The 22,047-nt window shown below is 62.4% G+C and overlaps 4 protein-coding genes across 8 annotated transcripts; 2 read left to right on the top strand and 2 right to left on the bottom strand.

Moving 5' to 3' along the window:
• The first annotated feature begins 633 nt into the window (after positions 1–633).
• On the top strand, positions 634–5,615 carry TMEM221 (transmembrane protein 221). Its single transcript, XM_064396575.1, has 3 exons — positions 634–1,098; positions 3,082–3,167; positions 4,057–5,615. Exons 1-3 carry the CDS (start codon positions 809–811, stop codon positions 4,686–4,688), a joined length of 1,008 nt encoding a protein of 335 aa, XP_064252645.1. The 5' UTR covers positions 634–808; the 3' UTR covers positions 4,689–5,615.
• BORCS8 (BLOC-1 related complex subunit 8) lies at positions 5,242–9,555 on the bottom strand. The gene is made up of 5 exons (XM_064396583.1): positions 9,118–9,555; positions 7,842–7,954; positions 7,186–7,250; positions 6,548–6,655; positions 5,242–5,853 (listed from the first exon to the last, which is right to left on the bottom strand). The coding sequence occupies exons 1-5, from the start codon at positions 9,152–9,154 to the stop codon at positions 5,811–5,813; spliced, it is 366 nt and encodes a 121-aa protein (XP_064252653.1). The 5' UTR covers positions 9,155–9,555; the 3' UTR covers positions 5,242–5,810.
• Positions 9,556–9,956: 401 nt separating this feature from the next.
• Positions 9,957–14,266, top strand: RFXANK (regulatory factor X associated ankyrin containing protein). 2 transcript variants are annotated; one of them, XM_064396581.1, is made up of 9 exons: positions 9,957–10,276; positions 10,788–10,859; positions 11,387–11,467; positions 11,693–11,758; positions 12,007–12,107; positions 12,834–12,959; positions 13,379–13,445; positions 13,582–13,662; positions 13,997–14,266. In XM_064396581.1, exons 1-9 carry the CDS (start codon positions 10,204–10,206, stop codon positions 14,053–14,055), a joined length of 726 nt encoding a protein of 241 aa, XP_064252651.1. In that variant the 5' UTR covers positions 9,957–10,203; the 3' UTR covers positions 14,056–14,266. The 2 variants fall into 2 exon arrangements, with proteins under 2 accessions (XP_064252651.1, XP_064252652.1); XM_064396582.1 differs by having other exon boundaries at positions 10,126–10,276; positions 14,002–14,251.
• Positions 14,267–14,654: 388 nt separating this feature from the next.
• On the bottom strand, positions 14,655–20,095 carry NR2C2AP (nuclear receptor 2C2 associated protein). 4 transcript variants are annotated; one of them, XM_064396578.1, is made up of 6 exons: positions 19,875–20,095; positions 16,000–16,046; positions 15,751–15,841; positions 15,564–15,669; positions 15,016–15,083; positions 14,655–14,883 (listed from the first exon to the last, which is right to left on the bottom strand). In XM_064396578.1, the coding sequence occupies exons 1-6, from the start codon at positions 19,890–19,892 to the stop codon at positions 14,767–14,769; spliced, it is 447 nt and encodes a 148-aa protein (XP_064252648.1). In that variant the 5' UTR covers positions 19,893–20,095; the 3' UTR covers positions 14,655–14,766. The 4 variants fall into 4 exon arrangements, with proteins under 4 accessions (XP_064252648.1, XP_064252647.1, XP_064252646.1 ...); XM_064396577.1 differs by lacking the exon at positions 19,875–20,095 and adding an exon at positions 16,943–17,624 and having other exon boundaries at positions 15,564–15,624; XM_064396576.1 differs by lacking the exon at positions 19,875–20,095 and adding an exon at positions 16,943–17,601.
• Positions 20,096–22,047: the final 1,952 nt, after the last annotated feature.

Below are 22,047 nucleotides of genomic sequence, written 5' to 3'. Positions count from 1 at the left end.
ACAGCCAGCACTGCTCCTCCAGCAGACAGAAGCACCGGCTCGGTCCGGTCCCACAGCCCGGCCTGGGCACGGCTGCTGGCACCGGGATCGGGAGGCGGCGTGGTGGCACCCGGTGCCGGCGGGACCGCTCGTGTCCCCTCGTGTCCCCGTGCCGGGAGCGCGGGCCCTTTCCCAAGGTGCCGGGGGTGAATTTCCCGGGGTGGGTCGGGTTTGGATCCTCCCCAGCCCCGGGGAAGGCGCAGTCCCCCGGGAGCGCTGGGATCCCGCTTCCCAGGCTGCTCACAGCCCGGGGGGGGTCCCGGGGGCCGGCCCGGGGTCCCTTCCCAGCCTGCCGGGACTGGGAACCATTCGGGAGCTCCCTGGGGGCTGCGGGGGCAGTCCCGGCGCAGGGGCAGGCCGGAGGTGCCTGTCCCGGGGGATGCGGGGGTCGCGGTGCCCCCGCCCCACGCCGGGGGGGCAATCCCGGGGTTTTCCCAGGGAACGGCAGCGCTGGGAACGCGGGAAGCGGCTCCGTGGCCGTCTGTCCGTCCGTCCGTCCGTCCCCACCCCCGCTCCTCCCTCCGCCCCCGGGAGGCTCCCGGGGCCCCACCGGGGGCGGAGCCGGCCCGGGACGGTCCCGGCCCGGAGGCAGCACCGGAGGCAGGACGGGCCCGCCCCGGCGGACGCCGCGGCACGGAGGCGCTCCCGGCCCGGTGCCCGTGCCCGGTTCCCATTCCCCGTCCGAGCTCCCGCAGCGGCGGCACCGAGCAGTCGGGCAGCGCACGCTCCCCCGGCTGCCCCGGCCCCCGGTGCCGGTCCCGGCCCCGCCATGCCCTCCGCGTACCCGCAGCGAGCCCTGACGGTGCTGCTGCTCTTCGGGACCTTGTCCGCCGCCATGGCCCTGCTCTCCTCCAGCCTCATCTTCCAGCTGCCGTCGGGCCGGGCCGCTCGCGGTGCCGCTCGCGGGGCGCTCCCGGAGCCGGTGGCCGCCGCTCTGCTGCCGGTGTCGGCCGTGCTGGCCGCGCTCTGCCTGGTGCTCAACGTGAGCTGCCTCCTGCTCTGCCTCCTGCACGGCTACTGCAGCACCGAGCTGAGCCGGGCCGGGCCCGGGCCCGAGCGGTGAGAGCCGGGAACCGGGGATCGAGGGGACCGGGGCTCGAGGGGACCGGGGATCGAGGGGACCGGGAGAGGCGGGGATGCTCGGAGGGGGCCAGGATGCTTGGAGGGTTCAGGAATGCCGGAGGGGTCCGGGGGATGCTCAGAGGGGCCGGGGGATGCTCGGAGGGTTCCGGGATGCTCGGAGGGTTCAGGGATGCTCGGAGGGTTCCGGGATGCTCAGAGGGGCCGGGGGATGCTCGGAGGGTTCAGGGATGCTCGGAGGGTTCAGGGATGCTCGGAGGGTCCGGGGGATGCTCGGAGGGTTCGGGGATGCTCGGAGGGTTCAGGGATGCTCGGAGGGGCCGGGGGATGCTCAGAGGGTTCGGGGATGCTCGGAGGGTTCAGGGATGCTCAGAGGGTTCAGGGATGCTCGGAGGGACCGGGCAGGAGGGAAGGGCCGGAGGATGCGGCGGGAACAGGGAGTGAAGGGTTCGGGGTGCCAGCTCCTCTGGTGCCCCAAAATCCGCGTGAGGATTTGCTGGGTCCCCTCCAAACGGGGGTTGTGGGGAGCAATCGGTGGAAAACGCCCCAAATTCCTCTCCGTGAACCCCAAGGGTGGAATTGAGCTCCTTAATTCGAGTTTTAGAGACTCTAGAAACGGGGACCAGCAAGTTTAGACCTGGCTGCGATCCAGGGGGTTTAATTTCCATGATTTCAAACTCCCAGCATGTTTTGGGGGGCGTTCCAGGAGCTCCTGGGGTCACCTGAGCCCCCAGGGATTGCCCCAAAGTGTTGTCACTGCTGGGGTGACCACCGGGCCACCAAAATGTCCCCAGGGCTGGCTCATCAACGCCAGCCACGTGTTGATTTAATCATCACCAGCACTTTTTACACCTGCAGAGTTATTGCCAAAGAAATTCCTTTTTTTTTTCATGGATCTGGAGTGGGCCGGGGGCTCCTGGCCCAGCATCTGGATTAAAACTAAAAACCACCTCGGGGATAATCTGATTTTAAAGGATTTTGGTGACAACTGGGCTTGGCGGGGTGGCTCACGCAGTTTTGGGAGCTCTGACTTCAGTCAAAACTCGCTGGAAGGGAATGACGATGTTTCCACAGCTCCTTTGTGTCCCTAATTAGAGAATCCAATCAGTCCCGGCTCTGCACCGAGCACCGGGCTGGAGAAATTCCAGCAGCGCCTCCTCAGCCTTGCCCAACGCTTCATTAATGGAGGAGAGCGAAAATATTTCCCTAAAAACACAAAAAATTCCCACAACAAACTCGGCTTTTTGTGGGAGCTGGAAAATGAACAACAACAAATTCCCTCCGCCGAGCTGAGAATTTTCCTGTGGTCCCGGCCTGGATTTTGGGCTGTAAATGCTCCTTTTTGGGGGCTGTGAAGTTGGAATTTGGGAATTGAGAGGTCATAGTTCAGGGAAAATTCCATTCCCAAAAACTCCCAGAGCAAAGCGCGGGGAGGCTCCTCCCAAATAATCTGAATTTCAGGAGGATTCCTTTTCCCGGGAACCCCCAGCAGATCCCTCCCCCGTGCCTCAGTTTCCCCAGCTGCAGTTGGAGCTCTCGGCTCAGAGCGGGGAGGAAAAGCGGATTCGGGCCGTGGCCAGGAGGTGGCGGCGATGTCCCCGAGCTGCGCTGGCTCCAGGCTTTTCCTGGTCAGACCAGGAGCAGGAGCAGTCCCGAGTTCCTCACTACAGGGATTTCCTGGGCTCAGATCAGGATCAGTTCTGAATTCCTCATCTCTGAGATTTTTCCTGGGCTCAGGTTCCTCACTCCAGCGATTTCCTGGTCAGATCAGGACCAGGACCAGTTCTGAATTCCTCAATCCAGATTTTTCTCCTGGGCTCAGACCAGGAGCAGTCCTGAGCTCCTCCCTCCAGATTTTCCTGGGCTCAGAGCAGGACTGGAGCCTGCCCAGAGCTGTTTTCCCTGCCAGGAGCCCTTCCAGAGGCTCTTTTCTCTCTTTTCCCTCTTTTCCCCCTTTTCCAGGGCAGTCTGGTTCCTCCTGGACAGCCGGAGCGTCCGGCACGCGGCCGTCGGCCTCTTCTGCTGCGGGCTCTGCCTCTACCTCACAGGCAAGTGTGCCCCAGTGCTCCCAGTGTTCCCAGTGCTCCCAGTATTCCCAGTGCTCCCAGTGTTCCCAGTGTTCCCAGTGCTCCCAGCCCAGCCTGCGCTGGTTCCCGCTCCAGCACCGCTTTGGTTCACAAATGGCTCCAGCAGCTCCTTCCCACAGCGCGAAATTCCCATCCCAGGGGCCCAGGCTGGGATGTTGTAGGAGCTGGAGGGGTCCAGAGATGGGAACGGAGCTGGAGAATTCCTGAGGGAGCTGGAGAGTTCCTGAGGGGGCTGGGAAGGGGCCCAGCCTGGAGAAAAGCAGGATCAGGGGGACATTCCCAGTGTCCCCCAGCCCCCAGCAGGAGGGGACAGCCAGGAGGGTCCCAGGGGACACCAGGACAGGAGGGGACAGCCCCAGCTGGGCCAGCAGCAGGAATTTCCTCCTGGAAAGGGCCCCAGGCCTTGGAAGTGCCCAGGGAGCTTTGGGGTCCCCATTCCTGGAGGGGCTCCTGGGTGGGCAGTGGGTGACCCAGAGGGGCTCGGCCACGGCTTGGACTTGGAGCTCTTCTCCAGCCTCAACCACTCCAGGAATTTCCAAATCCATCCCTTTTTAATCCCAGCTCCTGAGCTCTTTCCCAGGCTCTCCCGAGCTGTCCCTGAGCCCTCTTCCAGCCTGAACTGTCCCAGGAATTCCCAGCCCATCCCTGTTTACTGCTGAGCCCTTTTCCAGCCTGAACCATCCCAGGAATTCCCAGCCCATCCCTTTTTACTCCTGAGCCCTTTTCCAGCCTGAACCATTCCAGGAATTCCCAGCCCATCCCTGTTTACTCCTGAGCCCTTTTCCAGCCTGAACCGTCCCAGGAATTCCCGGCCCAGCCCCTCAGGTGCCCTGTGCTCTGCTCCCCCCAGCTCTGGCCCTGTCCATGCTGCTGCTGTTCGAGCTGGAGGCTGCAATTGCCAGCGCCTGCATCCTGACCTCTGGAATCCTCGTCCTGCTCGTCTCCCTGCTCCACGTGCTGCTCCGTGCTTCCCGCCTTTCCCGAATTTCCCAGGGCTCGGAGCCTTCCCCAGCCCTGTACGAGAACCTCAGGGACGCGGCTCCTGCTCGGCCCCGCCCCGAAATCCACCCGGAATTCTCCTTCCCACCTTCCCTGGACGGCAAATCCCAGCCGGGCTCGGCTTCCAGCAGCGACCTGAGCTCCAGGAGCAGGGAATTCCCCAGGGAATCCCAGCGGGAATTGTCCAGGAGCAGGGAATTCCCCAGGGAATCCCATCAGGAATTCCCCAGGAGCAGGGAATTCCCCAGGGAATCCCATCAGGAACTGTCCAGGAGCAGGGAATTCCCCAGGGAAGCCCATCAGGAATTCCCCAGGAGCAGGGAATTCCCCAGGGAAGCCCCAGCCCAGGACTGGTCCCGCACTCACAGGACACTCCTGGGCTCGGGGCTGCTCCAGGAGCAGGGAAAGCCCTGGAATGTCATCCCCAGGGGCACGAGGAATGGGATATCCCACAGAGCCACCAAGGACTCCACTCTGGTGTGAGGGAAATTCGGGATTTCCCGGAGTTTCCTGGGATTTGCAGCTCTGGAGGAGGAGCTGTTGCTGGTTTTTCACAGTTTTGGGGGTTTTTTTCCTGGAAAAATTCCTCCAAAATCCCAGTGCTGCCTGCTTGGAGAACCCAAATCCATCCCAGCTCTGGGAAATGGGGATGGGGAGCAGAAATTGGGATTTTCACCAGCAGAATTCCAGACTTTTCCAGCAGATCCTGGCTGATTTCCCTTCTCCTTCCTCCCTGCTCCATCCTCATCCTCAGCACTGGCACGGGTGGGGAAATCAACTTTGGGGTAGAAAAAATCAACTTCGGGGTGGAAAAAATCAACTTTGGGGTGGCAGGAAGGGGGTTTGGGAGGCCAGGAACAGATTTTGGGTGGGAAAAAGCAGATTTGGGGTGTCAGTGCTGTTATCCCAAATTCCACCTGTTACCCCAAGAGCAATTCCCCTGGAACTGGAGTTCAGCCATTCCCTGAATCCCTGGAAAATCCAGGAGGGATCCACACCAAAGCTCTGCTCCCTTCCAGACACCTCCAAAACCAAAAAAAAAACTTTTTTTTTTATTTCATAGGATTTTAAGGAATTTTTCCTCCTTTGAAAGCCTAGAACTCCACATTTTTTGCTCCATACCCTTGGAAACCCCAGGATAAAAAAGGAGCTCCAAGCTCCCACAGCAGGAGAAAAGCTGAAAACCTTTAAAAGGAATTTTCTTGTTGGTTTTTTGGGGATTTTTGTATTTTTTTTTTCCTTTTTATTCTCGTCCTCATTAAAAGTAAACCCAGCAATTCCTTGGCAGCAGCTGGAGAAGTTTCTCCATGGAGAATTCCTCCCCAACAAAAGCTTGGAGAATGTGCTCACATTCCAGCTTTTTATACCAAATTCCCAAAGCAAAACCTCATTTGGTTTGGTTTTTTTTTTTTGGGAAAAAAAAAGCCTGGGAAAAATGGGGAGGACAAACACAAACCCACCCCGTTTTTCCATGGAAAAAAGGTCCCAAAAATCAGGATTTGGGATTTTCCAGCTCTTTTTTTTTTTGTGTTCCTGGGAATTCAGGGGCTTCTCTACCTGTGGTTTTCCCATTTTTTCCCAAGGCTGGGAAATTCAGGATGAAAATCAGGAAGTGCCTGGAGGATTCTTGGGCTGGGGGGTGATGGTGCTGTGGAAAGAAAAAAAGGAAAAGTTAAATTCAGCAGCTTGAAAATGTGGGAAATTTGGGGTTTCCTTAAGAAATTCCCTGTGCTGGTGGTTGCTGGGTAAGGGGCTGTTGTTGGGGTGGCACAGCCACTTGTGCAGCCTGAACAATGCCAAAAAATCACCCCCAAAGTCAAAAGAAACCCCAAAAATCCCTCAAAAAATTAAAAAAAAGTCCCCCTCACAAAACCCCCCCAAAAAAAAAAACGCAAAACCCAGAAAAATCCCCCCAAAAATAAAAAAATCCCCCCAAAAATAAAAAAAAATCCTCTGAAATTTAAAACAAATCCTAAAAAATCATCATTTTTTTTTTAAATCCCAAAACCTCCCTAAAATTCCATTTAGTCCCACTCTTTGCATTGCAAACAGTGCTGGTTTCTCCCCAGGGAAAGGGGGAACAGTCAGGGAATGCTGTCCTGGATAATCCTGGAATTCTTTTCCTGGGATTCTGGGGTTCATAACCCCTGCATCCCTAAACTCCAAACCCTTCGGATCTCCCCAAAAACCTCCCAAAAATTCAATTTCTTCCCACTTTCCCCTTAGCAAACAGCACCCTTTTCCCTGAGGGAATGGGGTTTCAGTCAGGGAACGCTGTCCTGGGTAACCCTGGAGCTTTCCCTGGAGTTTTCCCTGGAGTTTCTCCCTGGAATCCCGGGTACCTGCGGCCCTGGGCGGCGCTGAGCTGCTCCTTCATGGCTATGGAGTGCCTGAGCAGGCTGTCGATGCTCTTGAAGTAAACACTGCTGTCAGTCATGCTCTTGATGGCACTGGAAAAGTGGGAAAAGGGGGAGGAGACGGAGCTGGAATTCCCAAATTCTGCTTGTTCCCCCCAATCCCAGGAAAGCTCAGGCTGGAGGGGTTTTCCACTGGGGAAAAACTTGCAGAAAATGCTGAAATTCCTGCCAGGAGTTCCCAAATCCCAACTCGTTCCCTGGATCCTGCTGGGTTCCCCAGCTCAGAACTCCAGGGATTTCCCTCCCAAGGCGGAAATCCCAAATCCCGACTCATTCCCTGGATCCTGCTGGGCTTTCCAGCCCAAAATTCCAGGAATTTTACCGTCAAAGTGTTCAAAGCTAATCCCAACTTATTCCCTAGATCTTTCCAGTTCAGAATTGCAGGAATTTCCCTCTCAAAGCAGAAATCCCAAATCCCAACTCGTTCCCTGGATCCTGCTGGGTTCCCCAGCTCAGAACTCCAGGGATTTCCCTCCCAAGGCGGAAATCCCAAATCCCAGCCCCTGCCACCCTCCTCCCCTGGCTCCTGCGGGGTTTCCGGGCACAATTCCAGGATTCCACACCTGCAGGCATACTCCACGGTGTAAATGGCTCCCTGGCTCTGCTCCTCCCAGCTCTGCATGTCCGACTGCGGGGGGAAAACAGGGATCAGGATCTGCACTGGGAACGGGGCTGTGGGGTGGGACAATGGGATAATGGGATAATGGGGTGGGATAATGGGGTGGGATGGGATGGGATGGGATGGGATGGGATCCATGGGATGGGATGGGATCCATGGGATGGGGTGGGATCCATGGGGTGGGATGGGATTCCCAGGGAAGCTGTGGCTGCCCCTGGGCCCCTGGGATGTCCAAGCAGGGAAGGATCCAAGGAAAACTCGGAGCTGCTTCCAGAGGTGCGGGGAGTTCCAAAGGAGCTGGAGAGGATTTGGGGTTCGGGATTTTGGGAATCCCAGGGCACAGGGAATGGATTTGGGATTTTGGGAATCCCAGGACCCAGGGGATGGATTTGGGGTTTTGGGAGTTCCAAGGCACAGGGAATGGATTTGGGGTTTGGGATTTTGGGAATCCCAGGGAAGGGATTTAAACCGGGGAGAGGCAATTCCTGTGGGAATGTCGGGCAGGAGGGGCTGCGGTCCCGGAGCGGCTGTGCCGGGATCCCCGGGGCTCCCGGGATTCCCAGAATTCCCGGGATTCCCAGAATTCCCGGGCTGACGCACCTTGTGCTGGGCCAGCTCGGGCAGCGAGCGGCGCACGTGCTCCTGCAGCCGGAACAGCGCCACCGAGGGCTCGTTGGCCAGCACGTACAGGCTCTCCGTGAACCGGTCCGTCACTGACGGGGGACAGCCGGGGTGAACGGGAAACACCGGGGGAAACCGGGAAAAAAAAACGGGAAAAACGGGATTGGCGGGGGGAGCGGGGCCAGGCCCGGCAGACAGCTCAGCGGAAATCCCGATAAATGCACAGAAATCCACGGAAATCGATGGAAATATCTCCAGGGAAATCCATGGAAATGTCTCAGTGGAAATCCACGGAAATCCAGGGAAATCCGCGGAAGTCTCTCCATAGAAATACCTTCACAGAAATGCCTGCAAATCTAAAGAAATCCATGGAGACGCATCCACGGAAATATCTCAGTGGAAATCCACGGAAATCCATGGAAATATCTCAGTGGAAATCCACAGAAATCCATGGGAATATCTCAATGGAAATCCACGGAAATCCACGGAAATATCTCAGTGGAAATCCACGGAAATCCATGGAAATATCTCAGTGGAAATCCACAGAAATCCATGGAAATATCTCAGTGGAAATCCACAGAAATCCATGGAAATATCTCAGTGGGAATCCACGGAAATCCATGGAAATATCTCAATGGAAATCCACAGAAATCCATGGAAATATCTCAGTGGAAATCCACGGAAATCCAGAGAAATCCATGGAAGTCTCTCCATAGAAATGCATAGAAATATCTCCGCGAAAATCCATGGAAATATCTCCATAGAAATCCACAGAAATCCATGGAAATATCTCCACAGAAATCCACAGAAACCCATGGAAATATCTCTCTAGAAACCCATGGAAATATCTCTCTAGAAACCCATGGAAATATCTCAGTGGAAATCCACAGAAACCCATGGAAATATCTCCACAGAAATCCACGGAAATTCACAGGAACATCCCCACAGAAACCCATGGAAACACCTCCATGGAAGTCCACAGAGAGCCTCAGCAACATCTCCACACAGAACCCGGGACACATCCCCACAGAACCCCCACAAAAATCCCACAGAACGCCCAGAATCCCCCCGGGACGCCCCGGGGCTCCTCCCGACAGCAGCCCGGGGAACAGAGGCCGCCAAGCAAACCGCAGCGCTCCGGCGGCCAGAGCGCCGCGGCGGAGCCCTCCCAGCCCATCCCCGCGGCTCCCGGTCCCGCCTGTGCCGTTCCCGGTCCCGTTTTTGCCGCTCCCGGTCCCGTTTTTGCCGCTCCCACCTTTCTTCACCTTCAGCTGCATCTCCGGTTCCTCCATCCCGCCCGCCGCCACTTCCGCTTCCGCCGGCGCGCCCCCGAAACCGCCCCGGGCAGAGAAAACAGCCCCGGCTGGAAACGCGGCCGCGGGAACGACGTTCCGCCTAGCGCCCCCCTCCCAAATCGGTGTCACCCCCCGGTCCCCGTTGTCACCCGCGGGGACACTCGGTGCCTCCCGGTTGGGCCGCGCTGCCCTCAGCAGGCGCTGGGGGTGTCGCAGCCTTCGCCCCGCGGTGTCCCCGCGGCCCCCCGTGCCGCTCCAAGGCCTCTCGGGGCGGCGGGGCCGGGCCGCGCCCCCCGGAACCCCCGGGCCCGCCGGGCCCCGCGGCCGCAGGAACGGGAAGTGAGGGGCGGGAGCGCCGGGAGCGGCGTGAGACCGGGGACCGGAACCGGGGACGGGAACCGGGGACGGGAACGGGAACGGGAACCGGGGACGGGAACGGGAACGGGAACGGATCGGGAACGGGAACGGGAACCGGGGACGGGAGGGGGACCGTGAATAGGAACGGGAAAAGGATCGGGATCGGCGGTGAGGGGCTGGGGAGGTCCCGGGGGTGCCGGGCTCGGAGGAGCTCCGGGAGCGGAGGTTGGGAGTGTCGGGAGTGCCGGGGACGGGGATGGAACGGCGAGAGCGACCCCGGGAACGGGGATGGGGACAGAGGGGACCCGGGAATTGGGGTGGGGACAGAGGGGACCCGGGGATGAGGAGAAAAAGGGGGACCCCAGGAACGGGGAAGGGGACAGAGAGGGGGACCCCAGAAATAGAGACGGGAACGGCGAGAGGGACCCCGGGAACTGGGATGGGAAGGGAAGGGGGGATCCCAAAAATAGGGTGAGAACAATAAGGGGGACCCCAGGAATGGGGATGGGGGGCAGAGGGGACCCCAGGCCCCGCTGCAGGGTGGGGGTCTCGGGGTCTGTGCCACACGTCCCTGATCCCCTTCTCCACCCCACCCTCGTGCAGGGACGGTGAAGGAGCTGTCGGGGACCCCCTGCAGCACAGGACCCCCAGAACTGGGGGAAAAAGGGGGAAAAGAGTGAAAGGGCAGCATGGGGGACAGCGGGGTCCCCCCGGCGTGTCCCCCGCAGGACGGGGACGCGGCGCTCCTGGAACCAGGGGACGGTGAGTTGGGAATGCTGGGGACAAACTGGGGACCCTCCTGGGAACCGGGGTCTGGTGGGGGCACCCCGAGCTGGGTGGGAGCAGCCGGCCCGGGACACCCCAGAGGGTGCCCAGGGTGACACGAGGTGCCCAGGGTGACACGAGGTGCCCAAGGTGACACCCAGGTGCCCGGATGACCCCGAGGTGCCCGGGTGACCCGAGGTGCCCAGGGTGACACCCAGGTGCCCAAGGTGACCCCGAGGTGCCCGGATGACCCCGAGGTGCCCGGGGTGACCCCAAGGTGCCCAGGGTGACCCCGAGGTGCCCGGGGTGACACTGAAGTACCTGGGGTGACCCCGAGGTGCCCGGGTGACCCCGAGGTGCCCAAGGTGACCCCGAGGTGCCTGGGTGACCCCGAGGTGCCCAAGGTGACCCCGAGGTGCCCGGGTGACCCCGAGGTGCCCGGGTGACCCCGAGGTGCCCGAGATGACCCCGAGGTGCCCAAGGTGACCCCGAGGTGCCCGCGTGGCAGGTGCAGCCCAGACCCCGCGCGATTCCTCGGCTGCCCCCGTGGACTCCCCGAGCCCCAGCGAGCCCCTGGACGGTGAGTGTGGCACACAGGGGAAGCTCCCTGGCATCTCCCATCCCAAAAAGCCCAGGAAAGGGCCTCAAGTGTGGGAAATCCCACCCCAATCCCGATCCCAAAGTTTGGTGCCCGCTCCTCCTGCCAGCCCTGAGAGGTCGCTGCAGCTCCACTCTCTAATTGGAGATGGGAATTCTCATTTTCCTTGGATTTTCCCCAGTAAAACTGCAGATCAAGGGCTGGGAACACTTTGGGATCCCCAAGTGCAGCCCGGCAAGGATGGGAAACAGGGGGATGGACCTGGGTGGTGTGGGTTTAAATAAATAGAAAGTAAACCTGAAATTAATAGAGTAAATAAATAGAGAATAAATGGAGAATGAATAAATATAAAATAAACCAGAAACGAATGGAGAATAACCTCAAATTAATCAAGAATAACCTCAGATAAATGGAGAAAAACCCCAAATTAATGGAGAATACCCCCAAATTAATGGAGAACAACCTCAAATTAATGGAGAATAAGCTGCAGACGCTCTGTGCTGCCCCAGGTTTCCCCCTGAAGCATTCCAACACCTTGACCAACAGACAGAGAGGCAACGAGGTGTCAGCGCTGCCGGCCACGCTGGACAGTGAGTGCCACCAGTGTCCCCAGGGGCAGGGGACAGCAGGGCGGGGCTGGGGCCACCCTGGGGACAGCAGGGCGGGGCTGGGGCCACCCTGGGGACAGCAGGGCGGGGCTGGGGCCACCCCGGGGTTTTGGGGACAGCAGGGCGGGGCTGGGTTCGCCCTGGGGCAGCTCCCACGCCCCACATTTGCAGGGAATTCCTTTTCCCTGATGGATTTGTCCCTTGCAGCGCTGTCCATCCACCAGCTCGCTGCCCAAGGGGAGCTCACCCAGCTGAAGGAGCACCTGAGGAAAGGTCGGTGTCCCTTTGGCCCTGCCAGGACCTGCCAGGTCCCCTCTGGTGACCTCGCACTTGCTTTCCACCCAGCCATAACACCACTGGAACTGGGGCTTCTTGTGGAGATTTCCCCACTTTTGGAGATCGGAAAAATCCTCAAAAGTCCTCAATTCCAACCACCCAGCAGCTGGCTGGGGTGATTTACCAGCCCTTACTGGTTGAACTGGGAGCAGGGGGGGTCCAGCTGGCTGTTGTCACCTCCCCAGGTGAGAATTTGGTGAACAAACCCGACGAGAGAGGCTTCACCCCCCTGCTCTGGGCCGCAGCCTTCGGCGAGATCGAGACCGTGCGGCACCTGCTGGAGTGGGTGAGGAGGGGCTGGGGGGCTTCCCGGGGCTCCTGGGGCTGCCCTGGGCCCTGGCCTGGGCCCTGGCCTTGTCCTGGGATCTTCATTCTGGGCTCTGGCCTTGTCCTGGGCTCTGGCCTTCGCCTTGGGTTCTGTCCTTGATCCTGGGATCTTCCTTAATTCTGGGATCTGTCCTTCATCCTGGAGTCTGTCTTTAGTCCTGGGGTTTGTCCTTAATCCTGGGGATTTGTCCTTGGTCCTGGGACCTGTCCTTGATCCTGGGATCTTCTTTAATCCTGGGATCTGTCCTTGCCCCTGGGGATCTCTTTTTATATTCTGGGATTTCCCTCTTGTATTCCAGGGCCTCTGTCTTTAGTGCTGGGATCTCTCTCCTTAACCCAGGGATTATTTCGGGAATTTTATTTTGGGATCTCCTTCTCTTTTTAATCTTGGGATCTCCCTTTATAATCCTGGGATCTCCCTCTGTCCTCCACCGTCCCAGGGTGCTGCAGGGGCACTGTCAGCCCAGGGAGGGTGGCTGTGGGCAGTGTCACCAGCTGTCCCTGCTGTGGGCAGTGTCACCGGGCTGTCCCCGGGGCAGTGTCCCCGCTGTCCCCGCTGTCCCCAGGGCAGTGTCCCAGCCGTCCCAGCTGTCCCCAGGGCAGTGTCCCCACTGTCCCCAGGGCAGTGTCCCAGCTGTCCCAGCTGTCCCCAGGGCAGTGTCCCAGCCGTCCCCGCTGTCCCCAGGGCGCCGATCCCCACGCGCTGGCCAAGGAGCGCGAGAGCGCGCTGGCCCTGGCCAGCATGGGCGGCTACACCGACATCGTCACCATGCTGCTGGACAGGGACGTGGACATCAACACCTACGACTGGGTGAGTGCCACCCGCACAGCCGGGGGACAGCGGGGACAGCACCATCAGCATGGCCGGGGGCACCAGCCTGCAACTGGGAGAGGCTGGGATGGATCCCAGTCTGGAACTGGGAGAGGCTGGGATGGATCCCAGTCCGGAACTGGGAGAGGCTGGGATGGATCCCAGTCCGGAACTGGGAGAGGCTGGGATGGATCCCAGTCTGGAACTGGGAGAGGCTGGGATGGATCCCAGTCCGGAACTGGGAGAGGCTGGGATGGATCCCAGTCTGGAACTGGGAGAGGCTGGGATGGGATCCCAGTCCGGAACTGGGAGAGGCTGGGATGAGATCCCAGCAGGTGGGGAAGCCCCTGAGGGACCCCAGGATGAAGCGGGGGCCCTGTGAGCCCAGGGATGACGTCTCGCCCCCTCCCCACCCACAGAACGGGGGCACCCCCCTGCTCTACGCCGTGCGCGGGAACCACGTCAAGTGTGTGGAGGCCCTGCTGGGTAAGGCCAAAATCTGCTCCTGGCGGTTCTGTCTGCTGGAACTGCTGCCTGGGAGGAGAGGCTGAGGGGTGCTGAGGGGCGAGGGGCAGCTTTGGGGCGCCTGTTCCCCCTGGCAGCCCCCATTGCTGCCCTGCAGCGTGCGGCGCTGACCTGACCGAGGAGGCGGATTCGGGGTACACCCCCATGGACCTGGCCGTGGCCCTGGGACACAAGAAAGGCAAGTGATCTCCATCAGGAAACAGGGGTTTCCCTCAAAAAGTGGGGGTTTCCCTCAGGAAATAGGGGTTTCCCTCAGAAAACTGGTATTTCCCTCAGGAAACAGGGTCTTCCCCTCAGAAAACGGGGATTTCCGTCGGAAAACGGGAATTTTGCCTCAGGAAATGGGGATTTTGCCCTGAGAAAGCAGGGGTTTCCCTCATAAAATGGATTTCCCCTTGAGGAAACAGGGATTTCCCTCAGGAAACTGGGATTTTCCCTCAGAAAACAGGAGTAAAACGATGACCAGCTCCTTCCCAGAGCAGCCTCCCTGAACCCCACCTCTCCCTCCTCAGTCCAGCAGGTTATTGAGAACCACATCCTGAAGCTGTTCCAGAACAAGAAGAAGAAGTGAGGCAGCAACTCCAGCTCTTCCCGGATCACCATGGCCTCATCCCAGCCTGGAGAAATGCAGGAATTTCTGCCCTGGTGGATCCAGGCTTCACCCGGGGGTGGCATGGCTGCCGTGCTGAAATCCAGGGACACTCACTCCAGCCCTGGCTCGGCTGCTCCGTGTTTGCCCTCAGAAGTAAACTCTAATTGCAATTAAACTCCGTGGAGCCCCATCTGCTGCCTCAGCCCATCCTAGCCCCAGGTTCTGGGCAGCCACGAGGCAAAATTTCCCCTGAGCACTGTGGAATTCCTGTCCAGGGCTGTCCCTTCTCCCATAAAACTGCCCCAGCCAGGAGGGAAAATCCCGCGGGATTCTGGCAGATGGGAATTCCAGTTTTTGGGTGACAATGAGTCAAAATTTCATCTCAGCATTGTGGAATCCCTGTCCAGAGCTGCTGTCCCTTTGGAAAGGGAAGCTCCCACAAAACTGCCCCAGCCAGGAGGGAAAATCCTGCAGGATTCTGTTGCTGCCATCCCAGACAGCTCAGGGGTGGCCACCGAGGTGACAGCACAGGGAGGGGACACCTCTCCTCTGTCCTGAAGCCAAACCCCGAGGGCTGATTCCAGGAAAAAACAGGAAGATTGTTTATTGATCCCATTCCACGCCTGTGGCCCAGCACAGCCTCACCGGTGTCACCTCAGGGGACAGAGAGGGGACAGCCCCGGGGTCCCCCTAGAGCCGCTCCCCCAGCACCCCCAGGTGATAGACCACCACCCTCCCGAAGAAATCCGTGCTGCTCCCAAAGGTGATTTTCAGCTTGTCCAGCACCGTCTCCTGCACCTGGAATCTCTGCAGATCCCAGTCAAGGAACAACGCTGGGACTGGGATGGAGGGGTCACACCCCAGCTCTGCCCAGCAGCAGAATTCCCCAAAAACCCCCAAATTCTGCCTGCTCCCCGTCGCCTTCCCGGCAAAGGATATTTGCATGGCGTGGCTGTCCTGGGGGTACAGCTCGGATATCTTCACCAGTTCCTCGCCCGTTCTGCAGCCTGGGGAGGGCGAGGGGCAGCCTCAGCTGCTCCCAGGAGCCTCCAGGTGCTGTCCCAGAATGTTCCCTGGCTCCCACCAGCACCCAAAGGCTCCCAGCCCCCCTTTAGTCACCCACAGAGCTGCTCCGGGTGCTGTCCCAGAATGTTCCCTAATTCCCACCAGCTCCCAGCCCCCCTTTATTCACCCCTGGAGCCTCCAGGTGCTGTCCCAAAATGTCCCATGGCTCCCAGAAGCTCCCAGCCCCCCTTTATTCACTCCTGGAGCTGCTCCAGGTCCTGCCAGGTGCTGTCCCAAAATCTCCCATGGCTCCCAGAAGCTCCCAGCCCCTCTTTCTTCACCCACAGAGCCCCTCCAGGTGCTCCTGAGCCCCCCTGGGCTTTGGGAATTGCTGGCACATGGCCCCGAGCCTCCCTGTGAGCCCCTGCAGGACGCAGCTGCGGGTAAACTGAGGCAGGGCCTGTACCTGAGGCGACCCTCACCTTCCAGCGTGCACAGCCGGCTGGAGAAGCCCCCCTGGAACTGGATGTGCAGCTGGGAGACCTTGACAGGGCGGGGGAAGTCCAGGGTGACCCACTGGGACGTGCCCTGGGGGGGGACAGGAGCGTCAGGGGGCACGGAGCGGGGCCACAGCCGTGTCCCTGTCCTGTCCTGTCCCTGTGCCCTCACCTGGTCCGAGTTCCAGCAGGTCTCCTCGCTGCCGTCGAACAGGTGCTGCTTCCCGAAGTGCTTCACGTCCCGGTGCAGCACCGAGCTCACCCTGCGGGGACAGCGCCACCCGCCAGGACATCAGGGCCGGGACCGCGGGTGACAGACAGAGGGACCGGGGACAGCGGGTGGCAGAGCAGGGACCGGGACAGCGGGTGACAACAGAGGGGCCGGGGACAGCGGGTGACAGGCACAGGGAGCGGCACTCACCGCGTGGCCGTGTGGGCACAGACCAGGGGCTCCACGGGCATCGCTGCCTGCAGAGAGGGATGGGCGTGATGAGGACACCCAAAATGGGGCTGGGGACACCTGGGTGGGACTGGGGACACCCAAAACGGGACTGGGGACACCCAAAATGGGGCTGGGGACACCTGGGGGGACTGGGGACACCTGAGTGGGACTGGGGACACCCAAAACGGGGCTGGGGACACCCAAAATGGGGCTGGGGACACCGGGGTGGGCTGGGGACACCCAAAACGGGGCTGGGGACACCCAAAACGGGACTGGGGACACCCAAAATGGGGCTGGGGACACCTGGGTGGGACTGGGGACACCCAAAACGGGACTGGGGACACCCAAAATGGGGCTGGGGACACCTGGGGGGACTGGGGACACCTGAGTGGGACTGGGGACACCTGCGTGGACTGGGGACACCCAAAACGGGACTGGGGACACCCAAAATGGGGCTGGGGACACCTGCGTGGACTGGGGACACCCAAAATGGGGCTGGGGACACCTGGGCAGGAATGAGAACACCCTAAACACCACTGGGGACACCTGGGGGGAATGGGGACCCTTGGACTGCGCTGGGGACACCCAAAACAGCGCTGGGGACCTCGGGACACCCCTGGGCACCGTCGGCCCGTGCTGGGGACCCCCGAGCAGCCGTGGGGACCCCCGGGAGCCGCCCCCAGCCCCGTCCCGGTGCCGCCCCGCACTCACGGCCGCCGCAGGAAGAGGCGGAGCCGCCGCCCCGCTCCCGGTGTCCGGTACCGCCCTCGGCACGGCGGGGACTCCGCCGCGGCAGCCCCGTGTCCCCGCCGCCCCTCCGTGTCCCCCAGCCCCTCCGTGTGTCCCCCAGCCCCTCCGTGTCCCCCCGCCCCGGCCCCGCCGTGCTCGCCCCCCTGCAGACGCCTCCCCCCGGTACCGGTACCGGTTCCGGTACCGCTCCCGCCTGTCCTTGGGGATCCCCGCTCCTTGCCCGGTGCTGCGGGGCGCGGGGGGCGCGGGGACCTTCCCGGGACAGCTCTGGGGAGAGGGAGAGGGAGAGGGAGAGGGAGAGGGAGAGGGAGAGGGAGAGGGAGAGGGAAGGAGTGCGGGGCGGGGGGATCCCCGCATTCCTGCATCCCCGAAACCCTGCGTGTCCCTGCATCCCTAAACCTCTGAATTCCTGAGTCCCGTCATTCCCGAGTCCCTGCACAGCCCTGCATCCCTGCACATCCCTGCACATCCCCGCAGCCCTGCATTCCTGAATTCCTGCATACTCCTGCATCCCTGCAGATCCCTGCTAATCCCTGCATCCCTGCAGACCCCGGGATCCTTCCACAGCCCAGCAAAGCTGCGCCTCCCGCTCATCCCTGCGTTCCTGCTCATCCCCGCATCCTTCTTCATCCCTGTTCATCCTGGCGTCCCTGCATGGCTCAGCATCCCCGAATCCCTGCGAATCCCTGCTCATACCAGCATCCCCGAATCCCTGCTCGCCCCTGCCCATCCCTGCCCACGGCAGCCCCGCAGAGCTCCCGGTGCCGGGTGAGTCACGGCGGCCGCGCCGAGGCCGCCTCAGCTCAGTCACCGGCAAAAATAAACGCGGCGAGAGCTGCGAAGCCACCGCCCCCTCCCCGTCCCCATCCCTGTCCCCGTCCCCATCCCTGTCCCCATTCCCGTCCCCGCGCCGCCCCGGGGCTCGGCCCCGGCTGGGGACTCGCTGCCGCCCGCACACACATGTCACACACATGTCACACACATGTCACACGCCTGTGCGCACACCCGCGGGGGCACGCCACGCAGCAGCACACGCGTGACCGGCTCTGCCTTCCTCCTCCTCCTCCTCCCTCCCCTCCTTCCCCCGTCGAGTTTCGCCTGAGAAATTGGGTCAAAAACCGCAGGAGCCTCATTTGCCCCCGGGCTAATTGCGCGTCTGGGGACAGAGCTGCCACTTCTGCCACCGCCGTGCGCGTCACCCCCCGCGCGGCTGCGGCAGCGACCCCCTCCCCATCCCGGGGACCCCGAGCCCCCAGCGCTGAGAACCGGGGGGATCCCGGTGACCCCGAGCCCCTCAGCTCTGCAGAATCGGGGGGATCCCGGTGACCCCGAGCCCCTCAGCTCTGCAGAACCGGGAAGCAGCGGCCCAGCCCCGGGATCTTCGGCCTCAGCCCCTTCCTCGCCGTCGAGGAGCGCGGCGCTGCCGCCGCCGGCCCCGGCGGTGCCGGGAGCGGCTCCCGGTGCCGTCCGGCCCCGGGGAGGCCTTTCCGCGGGCTCCGGGAGCTGACGCCGGGGCCGGGGCCGGGGCCGGGGCCGGGGCCAGCGCGGGCACGGCTCCGGGCCCCCCGGCCGGTGCTTCCGAAGCAAGAGCGGGTGCCGTGCCCTTCAGCATTAATTACTCGCGCTGATTGATTTCCGCTGCCGTGTGAAGCCCCGGGGGTCGCTGGGGGATGCGGGATTCAGGGCGCACGGGCACAGCGCTCTGCCTGTTCTCCGTGCCTTTATTATTTATCCAAACTCCCCGCCAGGCTTTGGGAAGGGTTTGGCACAGCCAAATGTCGTTTGTCACTCACGCCGAGTGACAATGTGGTGGCATCTGGGCGCTGGGAAGGAGCAGGGCAGGGTGGCCGTGGGTGCATCCCCTGGAAGGGGATGGGTAAATGATATAATTATCATTAATTTATTATAAGGCTGGTTTTAAGACCCAGGGGTGAGGGCGTTACTGCAGTGTCCCCAACAGTGTCACCACGCCGTGAGCGCCTGACACGTGTCACCGCGCTGTGAGCAGGTGTGAGGGCGGCGTGTGCCGTTAATGAGCTCGGCTTTGCTGACGGGAGATGCTGCTCCGTGTCCCCGCACGGGACAATTAGCACCCTGGCTAATGAGCCAGCGCGGCGTCCTGCCAGCCCCGCTGCAGGGGTGGCCCGAGTGTCCCCCGTGTCCCCCGTGTCCCCCGTGCCCCCCGTGCCCCCCGTGCCCCGTGCCAGCCCGGCTCGCCCAGAATCAGCACAGGGGTGAGCTGGTGGCGTCACCACCGCGGGGGTCGCCAAGGAGGCGCCCGTGTCCCCCCCCGTGTCCCCTCCCGTGTCCCCTCCCGTGTCCCTGCCGTGTCCCTGCCGTGTCCCAGGTGCCCGAGGGGGAAGGAGCGGGTCCGGCTGCCGGAAGGGGGGAAGGGAAGGAGGCAGTTGCCATGGAAACCGCAAATCAAATCGATGCACGCTGCCGGGGGGTTCGGAGGGGAGTTGGGCCTGGCCAGGGCAGCCTCGCCCCCTCCCCGGGGGGACCCTGCAGCCCCCCCTGTGCCCTCCCCGCCGTGCCCAGGGGTGAGGGGACAGGGGCAGCGCGGAGCGGGTTCCATCGCTCTGCCCTCCCCAGCCCTGGCCGAGCCCTCCTGCCCGGCACGGGCGCAGCCGCCGCTTCCCCTCCTGTCCGTCCGTCCGTCCGTCCGTCCGTCCGCCCGTCCCCGTGCCGGTGCCCCGAGCGCCGGCCCCAGCTGCGGCGGCGGCGGCCCCGTTAATGAACTGCGGCGCTGATGAATGTGGCAGCTCTCCTGGAACGGCCTTCATGAGCCGCCCGCGGACCTGAGCGGAATAACAAGCGGCTCCGTGGGGCTCGGGACGGGGTCCCCCCGAGCACCCCGGGCCGTGCTGGGACACGCGGGGCCCTCTGTGCCCAGCGCGGCTCAGGGACACCGCGTGGCAGTGCCACCACCCCGGACTGGAGCGGCTCCCGGCCACGCCACCCGCCCAGATTGGCGCTGCCCTGCGGGGACGGGGCTGGCCACCGCAGAACCGACCCCTCGGTCCCCATCGGTGTCCCCACACCTGCGCCTTGGCCGTGTCACCCCTCCACTGTGATGGCAGCAAGAGCTGGCCGAGACCTACCGAACTCGTGTCACTCATGTCGCTCACGGCCCCTCCGCTGTCCCCGGGGGGGCTGGGGACAAACCAGGGCGCCGCTGGAGCAGTGGGGACCCCCCAGCCCCAGGCCGGAGCCGCAGGGGTGTCCCCGCGGGGGTGGCGCGTCCCTGCCCCTCGCAGCGGGGGCCCCTCGGCGCTGTCCCCGCACCCCAACCGCCCGCGGCCGCTCCCCGTGTCCCTGTCACAACAAAGGAAAACATCTCTGGATGGAAACTGCGGGAGGGTCGTCACGGCAACACTGCTGCAGGATTTCACCAGAATCCCGGCGTTCGGGCTCCAAAGGACGCGCAGTCCCCGCGCCGAGCCTGCCGGGGCTGGGGCCCGCGGGGTGGCACCGAGGGAGGGGACACCCCAACCGCGCTGTGCTGGGCCACCCACGGGGGTCGGGGACACGGCGACAGCAGGCTGTGCCTCGTGGGAGCAGCTCGGGGCTGGATGTGGGGCTGGAGGGGGGCGGGGACCCCCCCGAGTGAGGACGGTGACACTGGGACACTGCTCCGTGCCAGCGCTGGCTCGGCCACCCTGGGCAGCACCCTGGGCTCAGAGGACGATGGGACACGGTGGGACACGGTGGGATGCAATGGGACACGGTGGGACACGGTGGGACACGGTGGGACACGATGGGACACGATGGGACACGGTGGGACACGGTGGGATGCAATGGGACACGGTGGCACACGATGAAGTCGCCTCCCAGCTGCAGGGAGGACGCTGGCACACCCAGCCGGTGCCAGGGCAGGAGCGGGTCCCCAGCGCGTCCCCGGGCCGAGCGGTGGCGGTGTTGGTGGCACGCCGGTGCCCGGCCGCGCTGGCTGCTGTGACATCCATCCCCACTTGAGACGAGGGCTCGGCTCAGTCACCGCCAGCGCTGCCACCAAAACGGCCGGTGGCACATCCCCGCTGCTCTGCCGGGACTCGGTGTACCCTGGGGGTGGCCCGGGTCCCCCCCCTCACCTTGGAGTCCCCGCGAGGCTCCGGGGCCCTTTCCAGGGCCGGGCTCAGGCTGTGGTGGAGCTTTTTGGGGTGAGAGGCGCTGGGCCCACCCGCACTCCCGGGGGGATTGGGGTCGAGCCCATCCCATCCCTGCTCGCGTTTCCAGGTGGAATTCAGGAAGACGAAGAGCAGGAGGGAGGATTTGGGGCTGCGGGCGCAGGACCCAGCTGGGTGGGGGGCACCCAGGTGAGGATTTCAGAGCCATGGGCCACTCCTGATGCTCCCAACAACCCCAAAACCACCCCGGGGTGCCTCTCCAGAGATCCCTGGCGTGTCTGGGTGCTCTGGGAGCAGCAAGAAGCCGCGATGTCAAACCCCTGGGACCCTCTCCCTAATTCCCCTTGGCAAAGCCCGCGGGGACGGTGCCCCCGGCCGCTGTCCCCCAGGCTCGGGCACCTCCACGGGGCCGGGCCCGGCAGCTGCAGCCGCATAAAGGAGGGGAACAGAGGAGCTCTGTGCGCCGGCAACGCCGGGATTGTGCCGGAGCAGGGGGGGCTCACAAAAGGCAGGAAACGCCACCAAAAGTCTGGCACAATGGAGTCGGAAATGAGAACTTTGCTCTCGGGTTTCCACGGATCCATCCTATGGGCGAAATAGGGAGGGGGGATTCTCTTTTTTTGGTGCCAAGTCGTGGGAGACAGGCCGGCATTCTTCAGTCACCGGCGGGAAGGTGACCCCCCCCACCCCCCCCAAAAAACCCCTCCAATAGCTCAGTGATGGTTTTCTTCCCCCTTTTTGGGGGTCGCTTCTGGTAGCGCAGCTCTTCGGAGAGTCTCAGCCATTTTTGGGGGGGGTTGGGGCTTTTTGAAGTCTTTGTCCACCCACAGCATCTTGCAGCCCCCCCACACCCCATTCCGGCCCCACACGGGGGTGTGGGGGCCTGGGGTCGTGCCCTGTGTGGCTTAAAGGGAATTTTGGGGTGTGGGGGGCCTGGAAGATGCTCCCCTCTTTGGAAACACCCCCAAAAATCCCGCAGGGTCCCCCCCTCTCTTCCTGCTTCCACTTCCGCGACCCCCCCACATCCTCTCAGGGATCAGAGCCCCCCCCTCCCACGGACCCCCCACCTCTCTGAGAGCCCCCTTAGAGACCCCCCCTCATTACAGGGACCCCCCAACCCCCCCCGCGCCGCGCGGGGTGCGAGGGG

The sequence above is a fragment of the Passer domesticus genome, chromosome 21 (assembly GCF_036417665.1).
Source record: "Passer domesticus isolate bPasDom1 chromosome 21, bPasDom1.hap1, whole genome shotgun sequence".
NCBI lineage: Eukaryota > Metazoa > Chordata > Aves > Passeriformes > Passeridae > Passer > Passer domesticus.
The sequence above is the reverse complement of the archived record's forward strand: the minus strand, read 5'-3'. Positions and strand labels throughout refer to the sequence as shown.